At 41.9% G+C, this 24,324-nt stretch overlaps 1 protein-coding gene across 2 annotated transcripts in view; it reads left to right on the forward strand.

Moving 5' to 3' along the window:
• Positions 1-24,324, forward strand: part of MCC (MCC regulator of WNT signaling pathway) — a 474,315-nt gene that overhangs the window by 186,868 nt on the left and 263,123 nt on the right. Inside the window, exon 1 of one of the 2 annotated variants that reach the window (XM_008014164.3) lies at positions 12,868-13,529. The exons of the other annotated variant lie outside the window; for it this stretch is intronic. Coding sequence (XP_008012355.1) covers positions 13,473-13,529 — 57 coding nt within the window. The 5' untranslated portion in view covers positions 12,868-13,472. Of the gene's footprint in view, positions 1-12,867; positions 13,530-24,324 lie in introns of those variants that run through there. 2 annotated transcript variants of the gene reach the window in all.

The raw sequence follows: 24,324 nt of genomic DNA on the forward strand, positions 1-24,324 counted from the left end.
AACAAGCTGATCCTAAAATTCTTTGAAATGCAAGGGACTCAGAAGAGCCCAAGCAACCCTGAAGAACAAAGTTGGAGGACTCAACACACGTTATGATTTTAAAACTTTGTGTGAAACTCCAGTAACCAAGATGTGTCATATTAGCACAAGGATGGACATACAAATAAATGGAATAGAATTGGGAGTCCAGAAATAAATCTTTATATTTATGGCTAATTGGTTTTTGATAAGGGTAGAAAAGTTATTCAATGGGAGAAAAGAATACTTTTTATTTCAATAAAAAGTGTTGGGACAACTGGATAACAATGAGAAGAACACAGTTGGACCTTTATATCACATGATAAAAAAAAATTAACAAAAAATGGATCATTGACTTCAACATAAGGATTAAAACTAAAAAAATTATTAGATGAAAACAATAGGAGTAAATCTTTGTGACCTTGCATTAGGCAATCATTTATTAAATGTGGCACCAAAAGCATAAGCAATAAAAGAAAAAAACAGATAAATTGGACTTCATTAAATTAAAATTTTGATGTTTCAAAGTACTCTACCAAGAAAGGGAAAAGACAGCTCACAAAATGGGAGAGAATATTTGCAAATTTATATCTGTTAAAGGTCTAATCTACAGAATATATAAAGAACTCTTAAAATTAAACAATGAAAAGAAAACCCAATTTAAAAATGGGCAAAGGATTTGAATAAACATTTCTCCAGAGAAGACACACAAATGGTCTACAAACACATGAAAAGATATTCAACATTATCAGTCTTTAGGATAATGCAAATCAAAACCACATAGCAAGAATAAAGACAGTAAGTGTTGGCAAAGATGTAGAGAAATTGAAACCCTCATGCATGGCTGGTGGGAATGTGAAATGGTGTAACCATCTTGGAAAATATAGTAATTTGGTAGTTCCTTAAAATCTTAAAGATAAAATTGCTCTATTACCAAGCAATTCCATTCCTTAGGTATATACCTGAGAGAATTGAAAACATATGTCCATATTAAAAACTTGCTCACAAATGTTCATAGCAACATTATTCATAATAGTTGAAAAATGGAAACAACAAAAATACCTATCAATTGATGAATGGATAAACAAAATATGGTAAACCCATACAATGGAATATTATTTGGCAATAAAAAGGAATGAACCATTAATACATACAAAACATGGATAAAACTTGAAAACAGGCTAAGTGAAAGAAGCCATATACAAAGAGTGGCATATTATCTTACTCTATTTATATGGAGTGTCCAGAATAGGTAAATCCAGAGACACAAAGTAGACTTGTGTTTGCCAGGGCTGGAGGAGGGATACATACAGAGTGACTGCTAATGAGTATGAGTTTCATTTGGGGGTGATGAAAATGTTCTAAATAAGATAGTGGTGATGGCTGCACAACTCTGTGAACCACTAAATTATGTTAAAAAGTTAATTTTATGATATGTGAATTATCCATTAATAAAACATAAACTATAACTTGTAGAATGACATTATGGAAAACTGTACTTTGGAGAAAAATCGCTGAGCTGGAGTATGTGGAATGCTTTGGAGTCATATCATTAAGTTATAGTAACCGAAATGAAAGGTGACAAGGCCTGGGAAAGGTGCTGCTAAGCGGTAAAAGTGGAGAGCAAGTGGGGACGAAAGGGCTAAATGACTGGAAGAGAAGATGAAGGAAGGGGAACTGAAAATGACTCCAAACTTATTAGACTGGAAACTATGATTCCATTTACACGAATTTGTAAGCTGCAATTAAAGTTGGTTTTTGGTGGAAGGTGACAAATTCTGTTTTAAACAGTTTTATAGTGATGACAGGATTTAGCAAGAGTGTCTGGTAGTCACATAAAGAATTTTAACTGGAACACAGGTAAGAGTGGCTGGAGATGCCAATTTAAGAGGATTTGCTTAGAACGGGAAGTTTGAGCTCATGTGATAATCATGCAAAACAACTGAGGATGGCTGGGAGAGGGAAGCTGACTTATCAAGGTAGGCAGGAGCCCATTCTTCATGCCTCAGCGTGTCGCTATAGGAAATCCCAATCACAGCAGTCCATCCATGGGCACTTCATGAACCCAAAGGCTAGGAAGGTGGCTTTCCCAGCCTGTGCCTCAGACTTTCCTTCACCCCCAGCTTGATACAATACCATGTTAACTGACTCCTTTATTATTAAGTATATGAGGCATCATATTATACTGATTTTTTTTTTTTTTTTTGCCCCTTTTGGGTAGGTGCTGTAACATTCTAGCTAAGAGATAGTAATGGAATGATGCTGTTTTAGCCCAAACGGCTCCAGAAATAACAGTGGCAGGCATTTGGAATTCGTTTAATTTAAGCATGTTCGCCAAATTTTACTAGATCTATTTTTATGCATCTATTTAAAGTACTTTTATTTTGTTTTCCTCTCCAGGAAATTGACCATATGCAGGTACTCCTGGGAGGACTTAAAACTTTTTTTTTTTTACTTGGATTTCCAAATCTCTAATCTCTGCTGATTAATTTTCTTTTCCATAGAAAATGTGATATAGTTTAAAGAAATTTGGAGAACAAATGAGTAAAAATTTTTGAAAGATACTCTGAATATTGACAATGACACAGACACTAAGTTTTAGGCTCGAAAATATCTAATCAGACAGTGAAGGGGTTTTTGATGCATCACATGATGCTTGCATAAAGTAGTAAATCTGAAATCATTATCAAATCCCCACTGACAATGTCATAGATGTTGATACCAAATGATTGTGGGTTATTAGGATGCCTAGGCTGGGTGTGAAGCAGTCTGTAAATGTAACTAATGAGACAGACAAACACCACAGGGGTGCTTTCTTTGCTTGAGTTATATTTGCAGTTGGAGAAGGTTGGGTTTTTATTTGTTTTTTTCTGTTTGTGAGATGTAATCTGGAAATAGTCTTCAAGTACTTCTTTTCTTAGCCAGTTTTAAACATAGACTAACCAAATTATCTACTGCATCCCAACTATTTTTTAGCAGTAAGTCACTGGGTCTAAAGCGGTGTAGCTGACTTCATGAACAATAAGGTGAAGATCTGGCCATGATGGGACTGACTTCAGTGAGCAGTTTCAGGAGGGGTCAACCATGCTAACAGCCCAGATTCTCTAATCCTTGCAGAAGTGCTTCTGCTAACTTGACTGAAGGGACATAGTAAAGGAAGAAAAGCTTAGAAGTAGAAGTAGAGACTTTGGTTCAAGATCTCATTCTCATAGTTTACTAGTAGTGAGGCTTTGGGCAACACACTTCCCAAAAGTTATCTCCAGGCTGGCGTGGTGGCTTGAGCCTATAAACCTAGCACTTTGGGAGGCTGAGGCGGGTGGATCACCTGAGGTCAGGAGTTTGAGACCAGCCTGGCCAACATGGTGAAACCCCGTCTCTACTAAAAATACAAATAAATTAGCTGGGCATGGTGGCTGGCACCTGTAATCCCAGCTTCTTGGGAGGCTGAGACAGGGGAATCACTTGAACCTGGGAGGCAGAGGTTGCAGTGAGCTGAGATCACACCATTGCCTGGGCAACGGAGTGAGACTCTGTCTCAAAAAAACAAAAAGTTATCTCCATATGCTCTCTCAATGTTTTCATTTCCTACACACCATTCAATCCACACTCATCTAATTTCTATCACCACCTTTTTTTTTTTTTTTTGAGACGGAGTCTCCCTCTGTCGCCCAGGCTGGAGTGCAGTGGCCAGATCTCAGCTCACTGCAAGCTCCACCTCCCGGGTTCACGCCATTCTCCTGCCTCAGCCTCCCAAGTAGCTGGGACTACAGGCGCCCGCCACCTCGCCCTGCTAGTTTTTTTTTTTTTTTTTGTATTTTTTAGTAGAGACGAGGTTTCACCGTGTTAGCCAGGATGGTCTCGATCTCCTGACCTTGTGATCCGCCCGTCTTGGCCTCCCAAAGTGCTGGGATTACAGGCTTGAGCCACCGCGCCCAGCCCTATCACCACCTTTTAATGACATTGATTCTCCCAAGGTCCCTAGTAATCTCCAAAGCGAGATGACACTTCTTCATTGTCAGCTTTCTTAAACTCTCAGCAGCATCTCACACAGGTTACCACTGTCCTTCCTCTTTTTTTTTGTTTTTGTTTTTGTTTTTGTTTTTGAGATGGAGTCTCACTCTGTCGCCCAGGCTGGAGTGCAGTGGCACCACCTCGGCTCACAGCAAGCTCCGCCTCCCGGGTTTACACCATTCTCCTGCCTCAGCCGCCCGAATAACTGGAACTACAGGCGCCTGCTGCCGCGCCCGGCTAATTTTTTGTATTTTTTAGTAGAGGCGAGGTTTCACCATGTTAGCCAGGATGGTCTCGATCTCCTGACCTCATGATCTGCCTGCCTCAGCCTCCCAAAGTGCTGGGGTTACAGGCATGAGCCATTGCACCCAGCCAACAACTGTTCTTCTTAAAACATGACACAGTTTTCAGTTTTTCTGTTCTTCTCTGGATGTTCTTTCTTGATCTTTCTTATGATTCTATTCACAGAAATTTGTAATCTGCAATTAAAGTTGGTTTTGGTGTAAGGTAATTCCTATCCAACCTGAAAGTATTAAGGATCTCAAGGATAAGTCCTGGGACTGCATTATGTTTTACTCACTCTCTCCCTTGGTGACCTCATATGTTCTCATGACTTTCAACATCAACTATAATCTATATGCCAGTAAGTTCCAAATCATCATCGTGTGCTGGAGTCTCTCATGAATCTAAGATGCATATATGCAACTGCTATTGACATCCCCCTAGATGTCAAATAGGAATCTCAGATTTAACACATCCAACATGGAACACTTGATTTCCTCTGCCAAACCTGGTCCTTCCTCACATCAAGCCAAAAACTGGTAGTCATCCTTAATTCCTATCTTTCTCTCATTACCTGTATCCAATCATTCACTGAATCCTGGTCCGTTTTACCTAAAAAATACATCTCAAGTCCATTTCTTACCATCTCCATTGATTTCACCGAGTTCTAAGCCACAAACATCCTCTTACCTGGATCACTGCAATAGCCTTTAACAGGTTTCCTTGCCTTACTTTTATGGTACTTCAACCCAGTTTTTACACAGAAGGAAAATTATCTTGCTTTAACTTGTTGATTTTGAAGATTTGTACACATACAATTGGACAAAGAGTAGCATGATTTCCCACATACCTATCACTGAGCTATAACAGTTATCAATTCATCATTACAGTTTGTTTCATCAATAACTCCATCTATCTTCCCACCTTCTCTAGTACTTTGACGTGAATCCCAGACATCATGTCATTTTACCCCTAAATGTTTTAATATATCTCTAAAATACAGGGATTCTTTTTCTTTAAATGTAACCACAAGACCAGTAACATAACTAAAAAAGTAATAATTTCTTAACATCATGAAATATCCAAAAAGTGTATTTCTGAATACTGTATAAATATGTAATTTTCACAATTCATAATTTTTATAGTTACTTTGTTTGAATCAAGATCTCAATAAAGTCCACATATTGCCATTGGTCAATATGTCTTTGAGTCTCTTTCAATATGCAGAGTTTTTCTTTTGGTGATTTCTCACTTGCTTATTTGCCTTTTTCCCTTTGCATTTTATTTGATGAAGAAACCACATTGTTTTGTCTAGTAGAGTTATACAGGGGTTTTTTTGTGGTTAATGTAACATTTCTTCATGTAAAAACTGCTAAGGTGGCTCTGTAGGTGGTAATGTTTTCTTCCATTGGAAATCATGTGTCTGGTTGTACGTCCTTTTGTAATGTTAGTAGCCATTATGCTAAATACTTAAATCTATTAATTCCTTAAGGATTGAAAAATAGGGATATTCTCTCAATTCTTAATTTCTTAGCAGCGATACTTGTATGAGGGAGGAACTGTCCTTGGTTTTTACTTTTTAGGTTACCTAGTGGTAAAGCTTGTGAAGACATAGATTTACCTTTTAAAAATATAAACTGGATCGTGTCTTTGCCCTGTAGAAAGTCTTCCTGTGGCATCTTCATGCACACAGTGAAATGTGTAGTCTATACATATCCTGCCTAATTTGGCTCTGACATGATCTTCTTCATCATGTTCCGTCACTACTAGTAAACTACTAGAATGAGCTTAAATTTCAATTAATAAAAACTTAAGGTTTATTAAAATGTATTGAAAAGATCAAGCCCTTTGCTTCCCTAGGCTTTTTGCCCTTACTGTTCCCTCTGCCTGTCCAGCCTTCCCTCACTTTTTGTCTAGTTGGCTCCTTCTTTACCTACATGCTGAAATGTCTTCTCTGCAGAGGCCTTCTCTGACCTCTTCACTTAAGGGGCCTGCTCTCCCCTAATTCCTTTATAGCATCCAATACAAACTATAACTATCTTTTTTTCTTTTCTTTTCTTTGAGATGGAGTTTCGCTCTTGTTGTCTTATAACTAACTTTTTTTCTTTTCTTTTCTTTTCTTTTCTTTGAGATGGAGTTTTGCTCTTGTTGCCCAGGCTGGGGTGCAATGGCGTGATGTCAGCTCACCACAACCTCTGCCTCCCATGTTTAAGCGATTCTCTTGCCTCAGCCTCCCAAGTAGCTGGGATTACAGGCATGCGCCACCACACCTAGTTAATTTTGTATTTTTAGTAGAGATGGGGTTTCTCCATGTTGGTCAGGCTGGTCTTGAACTCCCGACCTCAGGTGATCCACCCTCTGTGGCCTCCCAAAGTACTGGGATTGCAGGCATGAGCCACCGTGCCCGGCCTGTAACTATCTTTTAAAATGTATTTATTAATCATTTCCCATCAAGAGTGCTAGCTCTGTGAAAGCAGGGATCTTTTCCATCCCATACACCACTGAATCCCAGGGCACATGCAGGACAATATCTAGCACACAGTGGGTGCTTTACTTTTTCTGAATGAACACCACAAACTTGGTAAACCTACATATCCTCATCTGTATGAATGGGATACAGGGATGAGCTAGGTAACAACAGAGTTCCTTGCAGGATGTCCATGTTTTTCTCTGAGGACATAGAGATGAGGATACGGATCATCCATGGCAATGCTTCCTGAGTTCTTCGTGTTGTAGTTCCTTGAGCAAACGATGTCTGTTGCGGGGCAGGCCATTGAAGCTGGTGAGAAGCTCCCAAACCAGGACCTAAGAAAGGAGCTGGTCTGGTAATTGATCAGAAGGCTACAGGAGTTTGGAAAGGGAGAGCATTTCTGGAGTCACAGGGGTGGGAGAGTGGGGTGAGCTTATAGATTTAGGGCAGGAAATTCTTGGAGTATATACTTTGAAGGCTCCCTAATTTTTATGATCCTCAAGGACTCAAAGGACTGGGACTTCCTGAATCTTCATAGGGTTCTGAAATCCCCCTATGCCCTCAAAATTCACTTTCTTCAGGAAATCCCACGAATTTAAGAATTATTTCAAAGCATTCCCCTTTTGTACATTTCAAAAACTTTGTACATTTCAAAGTTACAATGTAAACACTTTGGGCATGGTTGAGAAGATTATTCATGTGTGTGTGAATTAGTTTAGCCAGACTGCTTTCAACCTAAAATCTGAAGTATCAGCGTTTTGTTTAGTTTGAGAGAGTCAATGGAGAAGGGGACAATTTTAGAGTTTGGGTACTCTTGTGGGCTGGAGGACAGGCTTCCTCAGCACAGTTGACTGCTGGGGTAGGCAAGGATGGCTGGGGCACTCCAGGGGTACAGACAGTGGACCAGGCCAACTAGTCCCAAGGTTTTAGGTTTCCCTACTGCTAGAGGTTCAGGGTTTTTAATCAGGATTGCTTCAATTAACCTGATGTTTATCACCAGTAGAGGGCACAGACCAGACCCAGAATCTATTCTTTCTGCCATGTAGAGATTCACTGAAGTTAGCAGCCATACACAGAGAGGCCAGACTGCCCTAACAGCAGAAAGGTGATGCCAGTGTGCCCACGACATGGTATTGGTGCACAGCCTCATCCAGTCATGCCCAGGGCAGCTTCCACTTATCCAAAAATGTTCCCAGGACTACTGCTGCCTCTTCTCATCCCAGGGACCAGATGAGAAGAGACTGGGCTTTATAGAAGACAAGGCCTCAGGAAGGAGAGGAACCCAAGCACCAGGCTATTGCCTGATTGCAAAGCAGGTTTTCCTCCTTCTCCTACACCTTCTCCCTCATCCTGATAAATTCCTCTGTCACCTCCTGCCCACACCTCTCCATAGGAGCTTAATCCCTGCCGAACCAGGAGGACTTGGAGAAGCTTTCTTGGAGCGTTCATATTAAGGCAGCCACAGTATAACAGGATTTGTAGGCATGTAGATTTATATACTTGGTAAACCCTGGCAAGCTCTAATTGTGAAACCTTTTCCTTATAGCCTGAAACCTACTTGGGGCTTTATTCTTTGGTATGTTGAGATGACACAATGAGTTGGTCCTTACGTTTCTAACATTCTTAAAATATTGACCCAGTTGCATTCTTGTTCAAAGTAATATCTTAGCTTTCTTGATAGCAGAGATCCAAGACAATGAGGTTTAAAAAAAAAAAAAAAAAGTAAGACATTTAAATTACTACCAAAAAAATCATTTCATTGAATTTTAGATTATAAGAAAACCAATCTAGACTCCCCCTCAATGCAAGAAGCCCTACTCTTTTTTTTTTTTTTTTTTTTTTTTTGAGATGGAGTCTCACTCTGTCACCCAGGCTGGAGTGCAGTGGTGCAATCTCGGCTCACTGCAACCTCTGCCTCCTGGGTTCAAGCGATTCTCCTGCCTCAGCCTCCTGAGTAGTGGGGATTACAGGTGTGCGCCACCACGCCTAGCTAATTTTTGTATTTTTAGTAGAGATGGGGGTTTCACCATGTTGGTCAGGCTGATCTCGAACTCCTGACCTCGTGATCCGCCTGCCTCAGCCTCCCAAAGTGCTGGGATTACAGGCATGAGCCACTGTACCTGGCCTGGAAGCCCTACTCTTTACATGCAATGGGGTTCAACATGTCCCACATACACTTGAACAATTTCAGGAGTGGGGATCACAACTACTTATTCCCTTGCATTGACAAACATTTCTCTGTCTTACTTTCCTTGAGTCAGAATCTGATTACAAATTATCATTAGTCTTCATTTCCCCTTCACAACTGCAAAGAGGAAGTTAGTTTACTTGTCAAATAAGTGTTATCAGTTATTATATCTCTGAATTCTTGTCTTCCCTACTGTATACATTCTCCAGTTCTCCCAAACGTTTCTGTTCTCCTGGGAAGAAGTATCAGCATCCCCTCCTCTCCAAACCTACTCCAAAGCTAATCTCATAGTTTTTGTCCTTCCCCACACCACCCCCCAGGCTTTTCTCCCTTTTTAGGAACTTTGCTCTATCTCCTGGTTTCTCTTAGCTCCAGCGTACGAACACACCCATTCTATTCTCTATTCAACATTGCTTATGTACTTCAAAAGATAGTCTCATCTCCCAATTTCCTGTCACCATCAGATTTATGGAAAGAATCATACATAGTCACTACCCCCAGTTTCTCCTCACTCCCTATGGTAATTTATCTGCCTTCTTTCTCCTCAGCTTTATAGAAATCTATCTTTGAAGGACAGTAATGTCTTTGAAATGACCTTGTCAGTCAGTAGGCTTCTCTACCCTCTGTAATATATAATATTGATGCTGCTCCTCCTTGACATCTTCCTTAGACTCCCAGATGCAGAGGTCTCCTGGTTATCTTCCCATTTCCCTAACTGACCTTCTCTATCATTTCCTCTTTTATTGTTTGGCCTCCATAAAAACAAAACAAAACAACCTTCTTTAAGATAGTATCCTTAGACCACTTTTCTTCTCACTGCCCTCTCTTCCTAGGCAAATTTACCTGATTTCACGGTTTTATTTATTATTCTAACAGAGATAACCTCGAACCTCCATCTCCAGCGCAACCCTGACTTATCTCTGTAGTTCCATTTCAAGCTTCTGCTGAACATCTCCACCTGAATATCCAGATGCCACCTCAAACTCATGATACCACAAACCTAATTTCCTCCCAAAGCTATTTATTCTCTGGAATTCCTCATTTTGTTGAGGACATTACCTTAACCCCAATCAGCCAAGTTCTAGATCTACAAGTCGTTTTTAAGTTCTCCTCTTTTCTCCATAATTTCCATCTACGTTCTTTCCACAGAGTCTCTTACATCTGCCCCCTCCTGTCTATTTCCATTGTCCCTTCTTTTTTTTTTTTTTTTTTTGAGATGGAGTCACTCTGTCACCCAGGCTGGAGTGCAGTGGTGCGATCTTGACTCACTGCAACCTGTGCCTCCCGATTCAAGTGATTCTCGTGCCTCAGCCTCCTGAGTAGCTGGGACTACATGGTGCCCACCACCATGCCCAGCTAAGTTTAGTACTATTATTTTTTTTTTTTGAGATGGTGTCTCACTCTTGCCCAGGCTGGAGTGCAGTGGTGCAGTCTCGGCTCACTGTAACATCTGCCTCCCAGGTTCAAGCAATTCTCCTCCTTAGCCTCCTGAGTAGCTGGGATTACAGGTACCTGCTACCACACCCAGCTAATTTTTTGTATTTTTAGTAGAGATGGGATGTCACCATGTTGGCCAGCCTGGTCTCAAACTCTTGACCTCATGATCCTAGTAGAGACAAGGTTTCACCATGTTGGCCAGGCTGGTCTTGAATTCCTGACCTCCACCCACCTCAGCCTCCCAAAGTGCTGGGATTACAGGTGTGAGCCACCACGCCTGGCCGTTCCTTCTTAATTCAGGCCCTTTCGACCTCTTGCTGAACTGCCTTGATAGTACAATTGGCATGTTCATTTCCCACTTTCAGCCTACCACATCTGCTGCTACCAGATTGTGGTGGAGTTGAATCTTATGTGAAGTATAAGTATTGAAGTATTCAAGTCATTGTTTATGAAGAAAATCTCATACAATCAACATTACCCTTGAAAATGCCTTATATTGTCTATAAAGTTGAATCTACAGACACTGCTTCTCAGTAAGTTCAACACTGCTAATTTTTCCTCCACTTTTGGAACAGATTACTTTTCTTTTGGTTGAACACCAGATGAAGTCATCTGCTTGGTTTTAGGGGTGGTGTCGTATGAAAAATATGTATCTTTAAACACCAGAATCACATTCAACACTAGCCTATCTGAGTTCGTATTAGTTACTCATGAGTGTGATTCAAATCTACTGGAATATCTAAAAGCACAGCTCTGATCTCCATTATTTCTGTGCTAAAAAACCTTTAGTGGCTCTCCATTGCCTATTGAGAAGGCCCATTTCTTTAACATGGCACTTAAAACTGTTCAGTATCTGACATCAGCCCCCCTTTCTCACCCAGCTTATGCTCCAGAATGGAATGCCTGTGATCCCCCATGCCGACTCTGCACATTCCAGTCTCCATCCAAACTTTCTCTCATAGTGGCCTGGAATGCTTTCCCCTTACTTCTCATCTATGCTGGGCTCAGCCATTCTTCACAGGTCAACTGACATGCTGCCCCTTCTAAGATTCCTTCACAGAGTCTTCTCTCTAGACCCTGTCCAGACAAAATCATGTTTCCCTCCTCTGAACTGCAGTCACTCCTCATTTGTACTGTTTATGGCAAGTATCATTTTCTATCTAGAATTGTCATTTCTGTTCATGTTTTACAAGACTATAAACACCTTCAGGGCAGGGGCACTGCTTGAGTCTTCTTCATAGTTACGTATACGCCACCATTTTCAGCTTCAAGCATGCAGTTTTCAACAGATTTCAATGAAAAGATAAATTAAATAATGTAGTTTCCCATCTCCTCCCCCATGCAGAATGTGCTCTAGTTTGGCAGTGCCCAAGAACTTGGGACCCAGTGCTCTAGAAAGAGCAGCAAACGCTTCCTAATCCCAGCAGCGCCTCCATCAGGCAATGAATGAACTCAATAAGAATGGGGATGGGTAAAACATTATATGCAAATAGTTGCACTCTGCCCCTTCTTAAAGAGCAAAATAAACATGAGTTTTAAAAAAGACCATGGACCTTAACAATACAATGGCTTTTTCACAGAAAGCTTCAGGAAATGCCAAGTTCTGTTATTGGGGATGGAGACATTTTGTCCCCATTGTGTAGAAAGAGACTGATAAGGTTTCTTAAGCAATCACGCAGACCTACTGTTTTGAAGCATCAGAACATTTTTCTGTGCATCTCAAATTCAGTGGAACTTTAACTTTGTGGAGAGAAAAATCCTAGTTCCCCTTTTCCCCCATCTCATCTCTCTCCCAATAGACACAGGATGTTTTACCTCTGGAACTCAAAGTTGAAGGGGAGCTCAGATCCCAGGGGTTGACTGGGTGTAACAGCCCCTTGAATCTTTTCTGAATCATACTTCACACTCCATAAATACAAATCTCCTGCGCTCAAACGAGCAGGAAGATTTTTAAGGAAGGTCTGGGGGTTGGGGAGCCTATCTGACATCTTTCAAGGGATGGGGCCTCTATCTTCATTAGGAACATGCAGAAAATGTACTCTGCCCCAGTGACAGAGGGAGTTTGACAGTGAATTTACACCCATAATGTTGACTTTAGACTGATCAGGGAAAATGACTATCCTGCACCCTTGTAAAATCTTAATGTTCCGTGAGAAGTGCACTGCGTTGTCTGATGTACAGTGTTTAGGTTTGTCTTGACCTTATTAAATCATGGAAAGCGGCTCCTATGAGGGAAGTTTTTTTTTGTTTTTTTTTTTTTGTTTTTTTTTTTTTTTTTTAATTTCCTGCACGATTATTCAGGTGGCTTTTCCTGTTTCTTCTCCCCCTCCTGGACTCGGGTCCTTAATTACTATTGCAGAGAACTGGAAGGATGCCTGCTCTCCCAGCACGGTCTCCTCTCCTCGGCCTCCAGGCTCCTCGCCCCCACCCCTTTTCTCCCTCTAGCCCCGCCTCCTCCGCGCACCCCGTGGCCAGCAGCTAGACAGCTGTGTTCAATCAGAAACCACTTACAACTCCAGTCGATTCAAAGGGGAAACTTCAGCGTGAAGTGCAGCTCCGCTCCGGCTCCCTCCAGCTTTCTTTCCTTCTCTGGAATCCGAGGCGCGGATCTTCCTCGCCCCACCGCCCTAGTTTTTTCGGGAGCTCGCCGGTGCCCTCTAGGGTGTCGGCTCGGGCTGGGAGGTGCCCTCAATCCTGGTAATGGGGGACGGCGAGGCACCGTAGGAGTGGCGAGGCGGCGCCCAGGGTGGCACTGCCCCGGAACGGGGCGCTGGGTGCGCGCGGGCGGGCGGGTCCCTGCGCGGGCTCCGCAGCTGCCGCAGCTGCTAGCGCGCCACGCCACCGAGCCTCCTGCAGCAATGGCTCGTCCGTGAAACGCGAGCCACGGCTGCTCCTTTTAAGAGTGCCTGCATCCTTCGTTTGCGCTTCGCAACTGTCCTGGGTGAAAATGGCTGTCTAGAGTAAAATGTGGCAGAAGGGACCAAGCGGTGGATATTGAACCTGTGAAGTCCAACTCTTAAGCTCCGAGACCTGGTGTACTGAGAGCCCAGCTCTGAAAAGTGCATCATGAATTCTGGAGTTGCCATGAAATATGGAAACGACTCCTCGGCCGAGCTGAGTGAGGTAAGAAACAGCTGAGGTCGGGAGCTAGGATTTCTCGGGCGTTTGCTTTTCCACAGATCCCTCTCCCCTCGACCTCCCCACAGCCCGACACCCTATCCCCCTGTGCTCCCAGTCTGGAGGCAGCGCAATTGAAGATTAATAGATTTTCTGGATTAATGTTTTAACTTGTAGTGCTACTCAGGAAATGACCTGAACTGGCTTGATATTTCAGTCTGAAATGAGTGGCTTAAAAAAGAAACAACCTCTCACCAAGCCGCGAGGCGTTTTACTCACGACAGTCTGCATCCCCTGTTCCTTCCCACCCACTTCCACTAATTTATATACACCATTTTATTTCCCTGATCGGTAAAATACATGGACATTCCAGATGAGTTTAAGCCGACGGTAACTAATTTGGTGGGGGTGGTGGTACTGAGGAGGACGCATTGGATTATTTCATCTCCCCTTTGGCTTCCACGTGCGATGCGTTTGGCTAAGTTCAGGCAAGGTGGTCTCTTCCCTAGGCTGAGATGAATGACCCGGCCCTGGGGAGGGGTCTGGGGAGGAAGCACTTCAAAGCCGCTTTAGAACTTTATTTCCTGCCCGGGTCTGGACTCCTAAGTCTTTGAGGCAAGCGCATTTACAATTCCTGGGCTCCCACTGTAACCTATCCACTTGAGTGTTTGAGACCAGCTTTGAAATTAAAGCTACATCAAACACTATGCAAATATGTGAGCGGTAAGATGCCCAAAGCCATCTTTTTTCATGACTTTAGGGATGCCTCGGGCACATCCCCCAAAGCTTTGAAAACCTGAACAGTGGTGACGAGAAGCCGGTAGAACTGGGTGCTCAAAAGAAGAGGAAGTCTGTGTGCTTAGTGTCTACAGCTAGAGGCTTGGTGTCTGTGGATTTCCCTCTTGATACCATCACTGAGCCATTCATGGGGGCAAAAGTAGCATAAGTAGTCCGTGTTTCTTGAGTATGGCTGAAGAGAGGAAAGAGGAAGAAAAGGAAAACAGTGTAAAAGCAGCCGGAATGCAATGGTGATGTCAGATTACCAATGGTGAAGGGCAAAGTGAAGGGATAGAGCCCTTGGTGGGTGTGTGTGAGGGAACACCTGGTGATGGGAAGGGGGGATTAAATGGGGTTGGGGGAAACCTAGGAGGTCTGCCGTCGGGCTGGTGAGTGCTGTTGGGCCCTGCCTGGTGCTCTTAAGTGTCCTGCTGCTGTGCTGTTCCTGCTCCGGTTCGAAATAGCATTTTGAGGTGCTGGCTGAATGAAGTAGAGCATTTCCTAATCCTACGGCTGTTGCCCCTGTGATGTAGAAGACTCAAGAAATGCTGAGAGTGAGAACTTAAAAATGGGAGGTGAGGGAGGAGGCATGAGTATTTAAGTGACTTTTGCCAATTTTATATTTAGACAGCGGTCTCAAATCTGAACTGGAACCCAGGGCCCTGCTCCATCGCTAACCCTGTTTCAGGAGAAGCCTTTGGTGATCTTCTAAGGTCGTTGAAAACCCCAAAACTGAAGGCTTTTCTTTTGCAGAGACTCTTTGCCAGGCCCTTCACAATGTTTCTGTGCGGCAGAGTGCTGTCCAGTAACCTTTGTTTAAATGAATCATAGACTTAGGAGGAGTGAAGGAAGAGACGTGGATTGACTTTAGTCCTATTGGCGCATTCTTGAGCACATTGGGTGAGCAGAGAATATGACCCTCAGGTGCCACATAAAATTATCCATTTTTTGCCTAGTTGTATCCACTCCTTAAGTAATCCCTATAAAGCTTGTAGGCAAATGAAAGAATTGAGAGTGCTTTGTGGTCCCTGCATTGGCTGGAAAAATATTTGAGCAGTTTATGACACAGTATTGTTCCTAAGGAAATAAGTTCCTTCCTCAACTATATCCTTTACCAGATGTTCTTTTCTTGTCATCGGTGTCCGCTCATTCATTTTTTGCTTTCTTTCGAGCCAGTTTTAGGTTCCACGATTTAGTTGAACCTCTTTCCAATCAATGCTAGTTATCCTGCAAGTTGAATGGTAGTTATTTTTACTTTTTGCACGTATTTTTTTAAATTTAAATTTTTTTTTTTTTGAGACAGAGTCTCACTCAATCTCGGCTCACTGCAACCTCTGCCTCCCGGGTTCAAGTGATTCTCATACCTCAGTCTCCCAAGTAGCTGGGATTACAGGCATGTGCCACCACCCCAGCTAATTTTTTTATATTTTTGTAGAGATGAGGTTTCGCTATGTTGGCCAGGCTGGTCTCTAACTCCTGGCGTAAAGGGATCCGCCCACCTCAACTTGTAGGTATTTTAAATTAGAATATGTGTAAAGATAATTTGTAAGGCAAGAGGGAGTGTGTGGTTCATACCTTGTGGACCCTAAATCTCAGTTCAATTTAACATGGGCAATAACTTTAGTGTTTACTGTTTTTCTAATATCCGCAGAGCAGTATCCATAGATTCACATACAATTCGTTTGTATTTCTCACATTAAATCTTTGGTGAAGAGTTTCTCTTCCCTGTCATTTTTCTCTTAAACACCGGTTTTCGCTTAATGTCTTGTAGGGCAAGGTTGCCATTCACTTTTGATAGTTGAGTCCTTCTCTTCACCTGGAAGCAGAACTAATAAAACCTCTCAGGGCCCCTTTAGTGCCATCTCTCTGATTGCCCAGGAGCCTCAATGCTGTCTGGAGGTCACTGTGGGGTCAGATTCAGCCTGATGTTCACTGGGCATTTCAGGAGCAGGAAGAACTCTGAAAAGACCTGCCATTATCCTGGGTATCATAAACAAAATGCCTCTCATTGGTGTTGACTTGTGGGCTTACTCCTTCTGTAAGGGTCCCTTAGACACAGGAGTCATTGACTCTCTGACAGTAATGTTGACACTGATTCTCTAACATCCTGAACTAGAGAGTGAGTTTAATCAATTTCTGGTTGTAGTCTGCTGATCTTGTTAGTGAGCGCAGGAAGCTTTGGTCAACCACTGAGGTGTTGGCCTCTGCGCCTAGTACTCCAGGAATGCCTGGATGCTAGGAGGGATTTGGGTGTGAGGGCTACACAATTAGGAGACCTAGGGAGGGGTGTTGGGCCTGAGGTGTTTTGCATGTGTGAGTACTTCAAGATGGAAAACAGGAAATTCATGAGTGTATTCCTTTTGTGTCTTTCGTTTGAACAATAGTCATTTAAGATCCTGAGTTGATTACAGCAGATAGTAAAATTGCCTCCATGAACATTCAAACATATTTTTATGTATTTATTGAACATAAATGACTATGTCAAGTCTGAACTTTTTTTGAAAGCAAAGGAATTCACAGCAGTAACAACAGAAATACAAAAGGAAAATGTAGACGGATAAACTAGTGATTTGTTCTTTTTTCTTGGCTATAGCTGTTCCTGTCATAAATATTTGAAGGATTTTTTTTTTTTAAATTGAGATTAAGGAAGGACTTCAACATCAGGCAAATCAAAAGCACTGCAAAAATTAACTGTTTGACATTCAGCCTCCCTCCCCCATGGTCAAGAAGCTGAAGGGCCACACTTTAAGCAGCATTAAATTCTCCCAAAATCTGTCAAGGGACAGCTCTGGCATATTCTTTGTGATCATGAGTTTTAGGTCAGCAGTTAGCTCTATTGGTCTTGGTAAAATTTGTGGGGCCAGTATGTAGTTTACTCTTGTTAAATAATCCCAGGTACCTGGAAGGAAGATATCTTAAGGTTTAGCAATATTAGGGTAAAACTTGACTTTACTCATTCTTGCAGAGTAGTTATCTGCTTGATCTGGTTGTCTGGTAGACAGTTGCCTATTTATGTACAAAAATAAAAATTTATTTTTTAAAAATTTGTCCCTTGGCAATCATAATCTCTGGAGATGAAAAAATAGTCTTACTCAAAGAATTTGTACAAAGCAATCAACTTAAACTCTTTGCCTTTTAAACATTATTTAAACAATGGACAGACAAAATTCTGCACCACCATTTACTTGAAAACATTGGATGCCCCTGGAAATCATATTTCCCTTACTTTCTTCTTAGATCTTCATTCACAGCATTTTGTGTCACATCATTCCACTTCTGAATTAGGCCATAGAGGCAACTCTCCATGCTTTCACCATTTGTGTGTTGAGTAACTCCTGAAATGCCACCTCTTCATTGATGCTCTAATTAGAAGTAGAATTATATAGAAGAAAGTTGTTCTCTACCTAGATTATCTTGTGTAACTATCTCCAAGTGGCCATCTCACAGCTGTGCTATCCTTCCTCATCAAATTAATTATAAAATATCAGCATTGGACGGGGCCTGAAATATCACCTAGTATTCACACACCCTTTTTTGCCTCTTTATACTCCTCTGTCCTTAGAAAATCACACTTCATTGTAATGAGCTGTTGAATATCTGTCTTAGCCATAGCCCTATAAGCATAAGAAGAGCAGGGTCAAGACCTGGTGCAGAATCCAACAAACTGCTCCAAAATTTAGAGGCTGAAAATAACCGTCTTATTTACTCATGGATTTGCAGTTTGGGCAGAGTTCGGGGGGAAGACTTGTGTCAGTGACTAGAGCAAAAGGATTTACTTCCAAGATGGCTTAATCATATGAATGGCAAACTAATGTTGCCTGTGAACTGGGAGATCAGCTCGGTTTTCTTCAACATGGGCATCCCTATGTGGCTTGGGCTTCCTCTCAGCATGGCAGCTGCTTTCCGAGAAAGAGGAGGTAAAGCTGCCTGTTCTGTTAAAATATGGAACTGAAATGGGCACAGGATCATTTCTGTGTGTTCTATTGGTTAAAACAGCTGTTCTCCCAACCAGATTAAGGTTAAAGAAGTAAGTAGAAAACACCTCTCCAACAGGGGTGCCGCAAAGAATTTGCAACCAATTTTAACCCACCCCAGAAGCCACAAAATGACAGAGCCTTGTCTAAAACCCTGATTTCTTTCCTTTTTTCTTTCTTTTTTTTTTTGAGATGGAGCCTCGCTCTGTTGCCCAGGCTGGAGTACAGTGGCTCTATCTTGGCTCACTGCAACCTCTGCCTCCCACGTTCAAGCAGTTCTCCTGCCTCAGCCTCCTGAGTAGCTGGGATTACAGGCACATGCCACCACTCCTGGCTAATTTTTTTATTTTTAGTAGAGACAGTTTCACCATGTTGGTCAGGTTGGTCTCGAACCCTTGACTTTGTGATCCACCTGCCTCAGCCTCCCAAAGTGCTAGGATTACAGGCGTGAGCCACCGCACCCGACCTTAAAACTGTGATTGCTTAATTCCCAATGTCTGGCAATGGTTTTTAGTTTTTGGTTTTGTTTTGCTTTATAGCTATTCATTTTGTGGTTTGTAATAACTCTGAATCACATTTTCTAAGCACTTCCCAGATATTGACATGCTTGTCAAAAACTCTGAGGTACCTTCTGTTATGCCCATGTTACAGGTTAGAAATTACGGCATAAGAAGGGGGAACAGCATATCGAAACTACACAGACTGTAAAAGGTGGAGTCAAGATTTCTGCCCAGGTAGTCTTTCTCCAGAGCTCCACCATGTGCACATTAATTCCTTTCATTAGCTTCTGTTACTGCCCTCAGTTTTTGATCACATGTTCCAAGGAGGGAGTATTCTATTTAATAAGCCTGTTTAACCTGATTTGTATTGTAATCCCTATGCAATACCCAGATAAGTATTTTTGATAAAAATGAAATGGATATGATTAGAGTAAAGGGATATAGTCACTGCCATAGCCTCCAAGTGGTGGAGGAATTCAAAGCATTGACTTTCCAGGGCCCTAAAAGCAGATTCGTTGATAAGGAATAGTTGTGATCTGCATTCAGTGGGGATTGGGAGGGAGGTTTCTATTTCTTTTCACTGCAAGGAAGGTGGAATATTACAACCTGAGACCCACTACCTCTGTATTCAGAGGCATCTCAGAGATTGATGTTACACAATTTGAGGTGCCAGAAAGAGAAGAATAAAGCTTTAAATATCTTAAGAATTAGGGCTTTCCCACCCCTGCAGGCAGGGCTTTAGGTTCCTTCTACAGTTGGCCAAATCACTGTGGGGCTGCAGAGTGCCGAGTCTTGGGGAGAAAGGCAAGGGGACCCAGTGAAGTTAGTGGCCATGGCTGCACGGCAAGGCAGCGGCTGACAGCCAGGTCTTGAAGAAGCACATGCTGAACATGACATTGAGGTCCTGAGTCAAACGCGGTGGATAAGGTGAAGTAGATCAAGCCACAGAGATGGTTCATGTGGCTGGAACCAGGTGGAAGACAAACAAGAAAAAGGAGGACATGTGCTATAAACAGAGAAGTTACTCAAAGACCAGGTAGGTGATCAGAACTGGGATGGCCACAGACCTGGAAGCAGGGAGAGAACCTTGATTCTGAGGAAGTGCTTTGACCAATTGGGAAGCTTTTAAGTCCCAAGACTTCTTATCTTAGGGAAGCACCTTAGAGGTAGTTGCTCCCAATTGGAGATGCCAGAACCCTGAGTGAGTGGGCACACTTATCTAGAGTAGGGAATGTCATGGTGTTAGGAAATAAAGTCAAGTGTGCCAGTTATAATAGCTGCCTAGCTGATTTACTCAATGCAAGTCATGAGGAAGGCTTTCTCCCAGGTGGGGCTGCAGTTGGAAGATCAAACCTGCATCTACAGCAAAATTAAGAAACTGTTGATGGACTGGGTGTGGTGGCTCATGCCTGTAATCCCAGCACTTTGGGAGGCAGAGGCAGGTGGATCACGAGGTCAGGAGTTCAAGACCAGCCTGGCCAAGATAGTGAAACTCCATCTCTACTAAAAATACAAACATTAGCTGGGCATGGTGGCAGGCACCTATAATCCCAGCTACACGGGAGGCTGAGCAGAGAACCGCTTGAACCCGGGAGGCGGAGGTTGCAGTGAGCCGAGGTCGTACTATTGCACTCCAGCCTGGGCGATAGAGCGAGACTCTGTCTCAAAAACAAAACAAAACAAAACAAAAAAATGAAAAACTTGTTGATGAGAATTTCAAAGTTAGTTTTTGACTTACAGAATCAAATTACAGAAAACAAAAATTATATTTTAAGCCATCTCTATATTCTGAGAGAGGGGTTTGTGTTGGCAACGTTATAAAATCAGACAAGCCAAAGAAGACAAGAATTGATAGATATTAGTTAGGACTTGGATTATTTACATTGGTGAGGGGATATCATAGCAGAGATAAATTGTATGTAATTATTTTTTTGAACCCTCTTGCCTCCCCCATATATCTACCCGGATTTCCAACAGTGGTATCTTTCACTCTTGGGGGTGAAAAAAAGAAAAAAGCAAGTACTGTGGATTACACAGGTAAACAGAAGTTCAATTTATAGAGTAAATATTTACTGGAACTACAGAGATACCCTGTCTTTCTCGTGAATGTCCTTTTTCTCTTGTTGACTAGAAACAGCCAAAATCAGTAACGAGAGGAAAGAGGAAACCTTTTCAAAGGTTTTCATTGCCACAGGAGTGAATAAGGTTGTAAAGCACTTTACATGTGTGGATCTTTCAAGATACTTCTTAAATTCGGCAAAGACCTTAAACCTTGAGAAAGTCTTTTAGTGAAAAAAATCCATAATTAGCAGCTATTAATTCCAATTGCCATACAAAAAACCATATGTTGTGTTTCTTAACTTCGTAAATAAACAATTAAAAAAGCCCACTGAATTGGGAAATTTGTGTAGTGAAGGCTACTTGATGTTTTGGTTGGCGGAATATTTTGAGCAGATCCCTTGTCATGAGATTTGATCAGTACCTGGAATGTGCATAGGACATATGGGGCCAGAGTTGGAAATGCATCTTAAACCACAATCTGTAGTGTGTGATTATTTGAGAACAGAAAGTTTCATGAAACCTCAGTATGTGTGCGCATGTCAGTTAACTTCACCTGGGGTTGTGAGAAATACTGAAGCAGTTGTCAAAGGAAGAATGCCAACTAGGGAAAAGATTGCCTTGCAATTAGAAAAGGAATGGAGGCCTCTGACTGGTTGCTTGGTGAGAGTGGGAGTAATTCCTTGCTCCTGTTTTCCTATGGGTTGTGTGAACTTGTCCATAGAACACACAGCACTCTTAGACTCTCCTTGCTCTTCTCCTAGCGGCCCCCAGTGTCTCCAGCTTAGTTGTTCCTTCCCTTATCTGTGTTCAGAATACTTACAAGTTGGCCTCCTTGGGGAGACCATGAGGTCTTTGAAGGCAGAGACAGAATAAAGTTGATCACTATATTGCCAGCATCTAGTCAATATGTGGTAGATAGGACATCAACAGACTTTGAAGTTGCTATTTGGACCAAATCCCAGTTGCCATTTTACTGTGACAGATGTGTTGGATTAACTCCTTTTCTATTTTGGTTAAAGTACCCATTCAGTGGAATTTAGTTTGGTCATTTTGACTATAATTTATTGTCTTGTAACCGTTCACATATTCAGTCAACAAATATTGTGTGCCTTCTACATGTCAGATGCTATTGTAAGACTGGGGATACAGCAACAAACAAAACTGATGTAGTCCCTGTTCTATGCATCCTACACAGATGCATAGACAATACACACATGTTCAGTGGTGATATGTGCTGTAAAGAAAACACTCTCGGGGAATGAAGAGAGGAAGGATGCTGTTCGAGTGATCAGGGAAGACTTCACTGAAGACTGGGAGTCTGTGAAATGAGGGACACAGCCATGTGAAGATGGGGGACAATCATTTCAGGCAGAAAGGAAGAGTGAGGGCCAAGGTGCAGAGCCCAGGGCACTCTTGCTGTGTTTCAGGAGTAGCAAGGCAGCAATGACTGGGAGCAGAGTGAGCAAGGGAAGAGGGGAAGGAGATGAGGTCTAAAGAAAACAGTTCTGGCCAGATCATCTAGGGCTTCATAAGCCCTGGAAGAGTATCTGGATCTCCCTGGAGAGTATTGAACACAGGCCTGAATTTGTTTTGCTTTCTTATTCTTTTCATATTTTGTTGGGGGGGTGTGGGGGAGGAGGTGGGTAGGGGGAGATGTAGGAAAGAGGAGGAATTAGCAAAGAAAAGGCCAGGAAAGTTGTGTTCCAAAAGCCAGTTAAAGAAGGTATTTTCAGAAGAGGGCAGAGTGATCCATCGTCAGTGTCTCTCCTTTGGCTTCCCGCCTTTGAAGCCTGTGTATATTCCCAAACTTTCAAATTGTGTCATTTTCTGTAATCAGAAGTAATTATTATGTGCCATAAAAATACACTGTAATTATTTTTTTGACATCTTCAGAGTATGTGAATTCATTTTCCCCTAAAAAGGAATGGTTTTAAAAACGGAGTGGCATGGACACTGGCCAAGAATGATTTGAAAATTGCCTTCCCTTGATTGATGGTTCAGCATTGATGGATGCTGATGATGTAGAATATAGGTGGGTTTTGAATTAGGAAAACTGAAAACTACCTTCCACTGTCACTTGGACCCATTTCCTTCAACTATTTAGAATCAGACTTTATTTTTATGAACTTTAATATCAATTTATTGATTTATAACAAATATAGCTACAAGGAGACTGGAATGCTGACACTTACTTCCTATTGAAAAACTACTTGGCAGTCAGATTATGACCAGAAAATTGCCTGGCAAACATGGAATCAGACAAAGGAAGTGCTTCTATTGGGTGGTGCTATTAAGCATATATTTGACTTAAGCGATACCTTGTCCTAACCATTTGCATGACTGATAAAGAAACTGATGCCTGAAGAAAGCTTGCTAGTGGCAAAGGGGGAAATGTAGTACTGAGATTTTATTTTTCTAATTCCCAGGGATTTTTTTTTCTCTTCTGCCTCAGCTTCTTCTGTTTCTATATCACAGGATATTTACATTAAGGTATGTGTTTCGGAATACTCTGTAATTATTTTAAAAGGAGAAAGTTTAATTCTTCAGTAAATCATATCTACATATGACATTATTACAGATCACACTATCAAAATACAGTTGACCCTTAAACCTTGCTGGCATAGCAACGCCAACCTGCTTCCACTCCCCGCCCCCCACAGAAGAATTCTGTTTCGCAGACTGGAGTGCAGTAGTGCAGTCTGCAGCCTCTACCTGCTGGTCTCAAGTGATCCTCCCACCTCAGCCTCCCAAGTAGCTGGGACTTAGAGGCACATGCCAAGACATCCGGCTAATTTTTGTATCTTCTGTAGAGATAGGATTTCGCTGTGTCACCCAGGCTGTGCATAACTTTAGACTCCTCAAAAACATAACTGCTGATAGCCTACTGTTGACCAGAAGCCTTACTGATAACATAAGTCAATTTTAACACATTTTATATGATATATGTATTATATACTGTAGTCCTAAAGTAAGCTGAAGGAAAGAAAATGTTATTAAGAAAATCATAAGGAAGAGAAAAGATATTGATTATTCATGCAGTGGATCATCATAAAGGTCTTCATCCTCATCATCTTCATATAGAGTAGGCTGAGGAGGAGGAAGAGGGAGGTTTGATCTTGCTGTCCCAGGTGGCAGAAGCTAAGTTTACACATGTAAGTGGATCAAACATTTGCAGTTCAAACCAGTGTTGTTCAATAATCAACTGTAATTAGAAGAATTTATTTTTAACTGTGGTTTTGGGGTGTGTGGTAATTGTCTGCTCTCAACAAGGCTTTTATTGACAAGGATTGTTGGAGCCTAGCAGGTACAATACGCCATTCTTTTTGGCGGTGGGGGGGATAATGAGATGAGCTTACTCTTTGGCTGGTTTGCTAGCCGCTGTGTGTTGACAGGGCATGATTGGTCAAGCCTATCCTTTCTTTAAAATTTCTCAGCATCCTTGATAACACTTGTTCTTTTCCATTTCTTTTTTAAAAAATTTCTATTTTT

This window comes from Chlorocebus sabaeus, chromosome 23, assembly GCF_047675955.1.
Source record: "Chlorocebus sabaeus isolate Y175 chromosome 23, mChlSab1.0.hap1, whole genome shotgun sequence".
Lineage (NCBI taxonomy): Eukaryota > Metazoa > Chordata > Mammalia > Primates > Cercopithecidae > Chlorocebus > Chlorocebus sabaeus.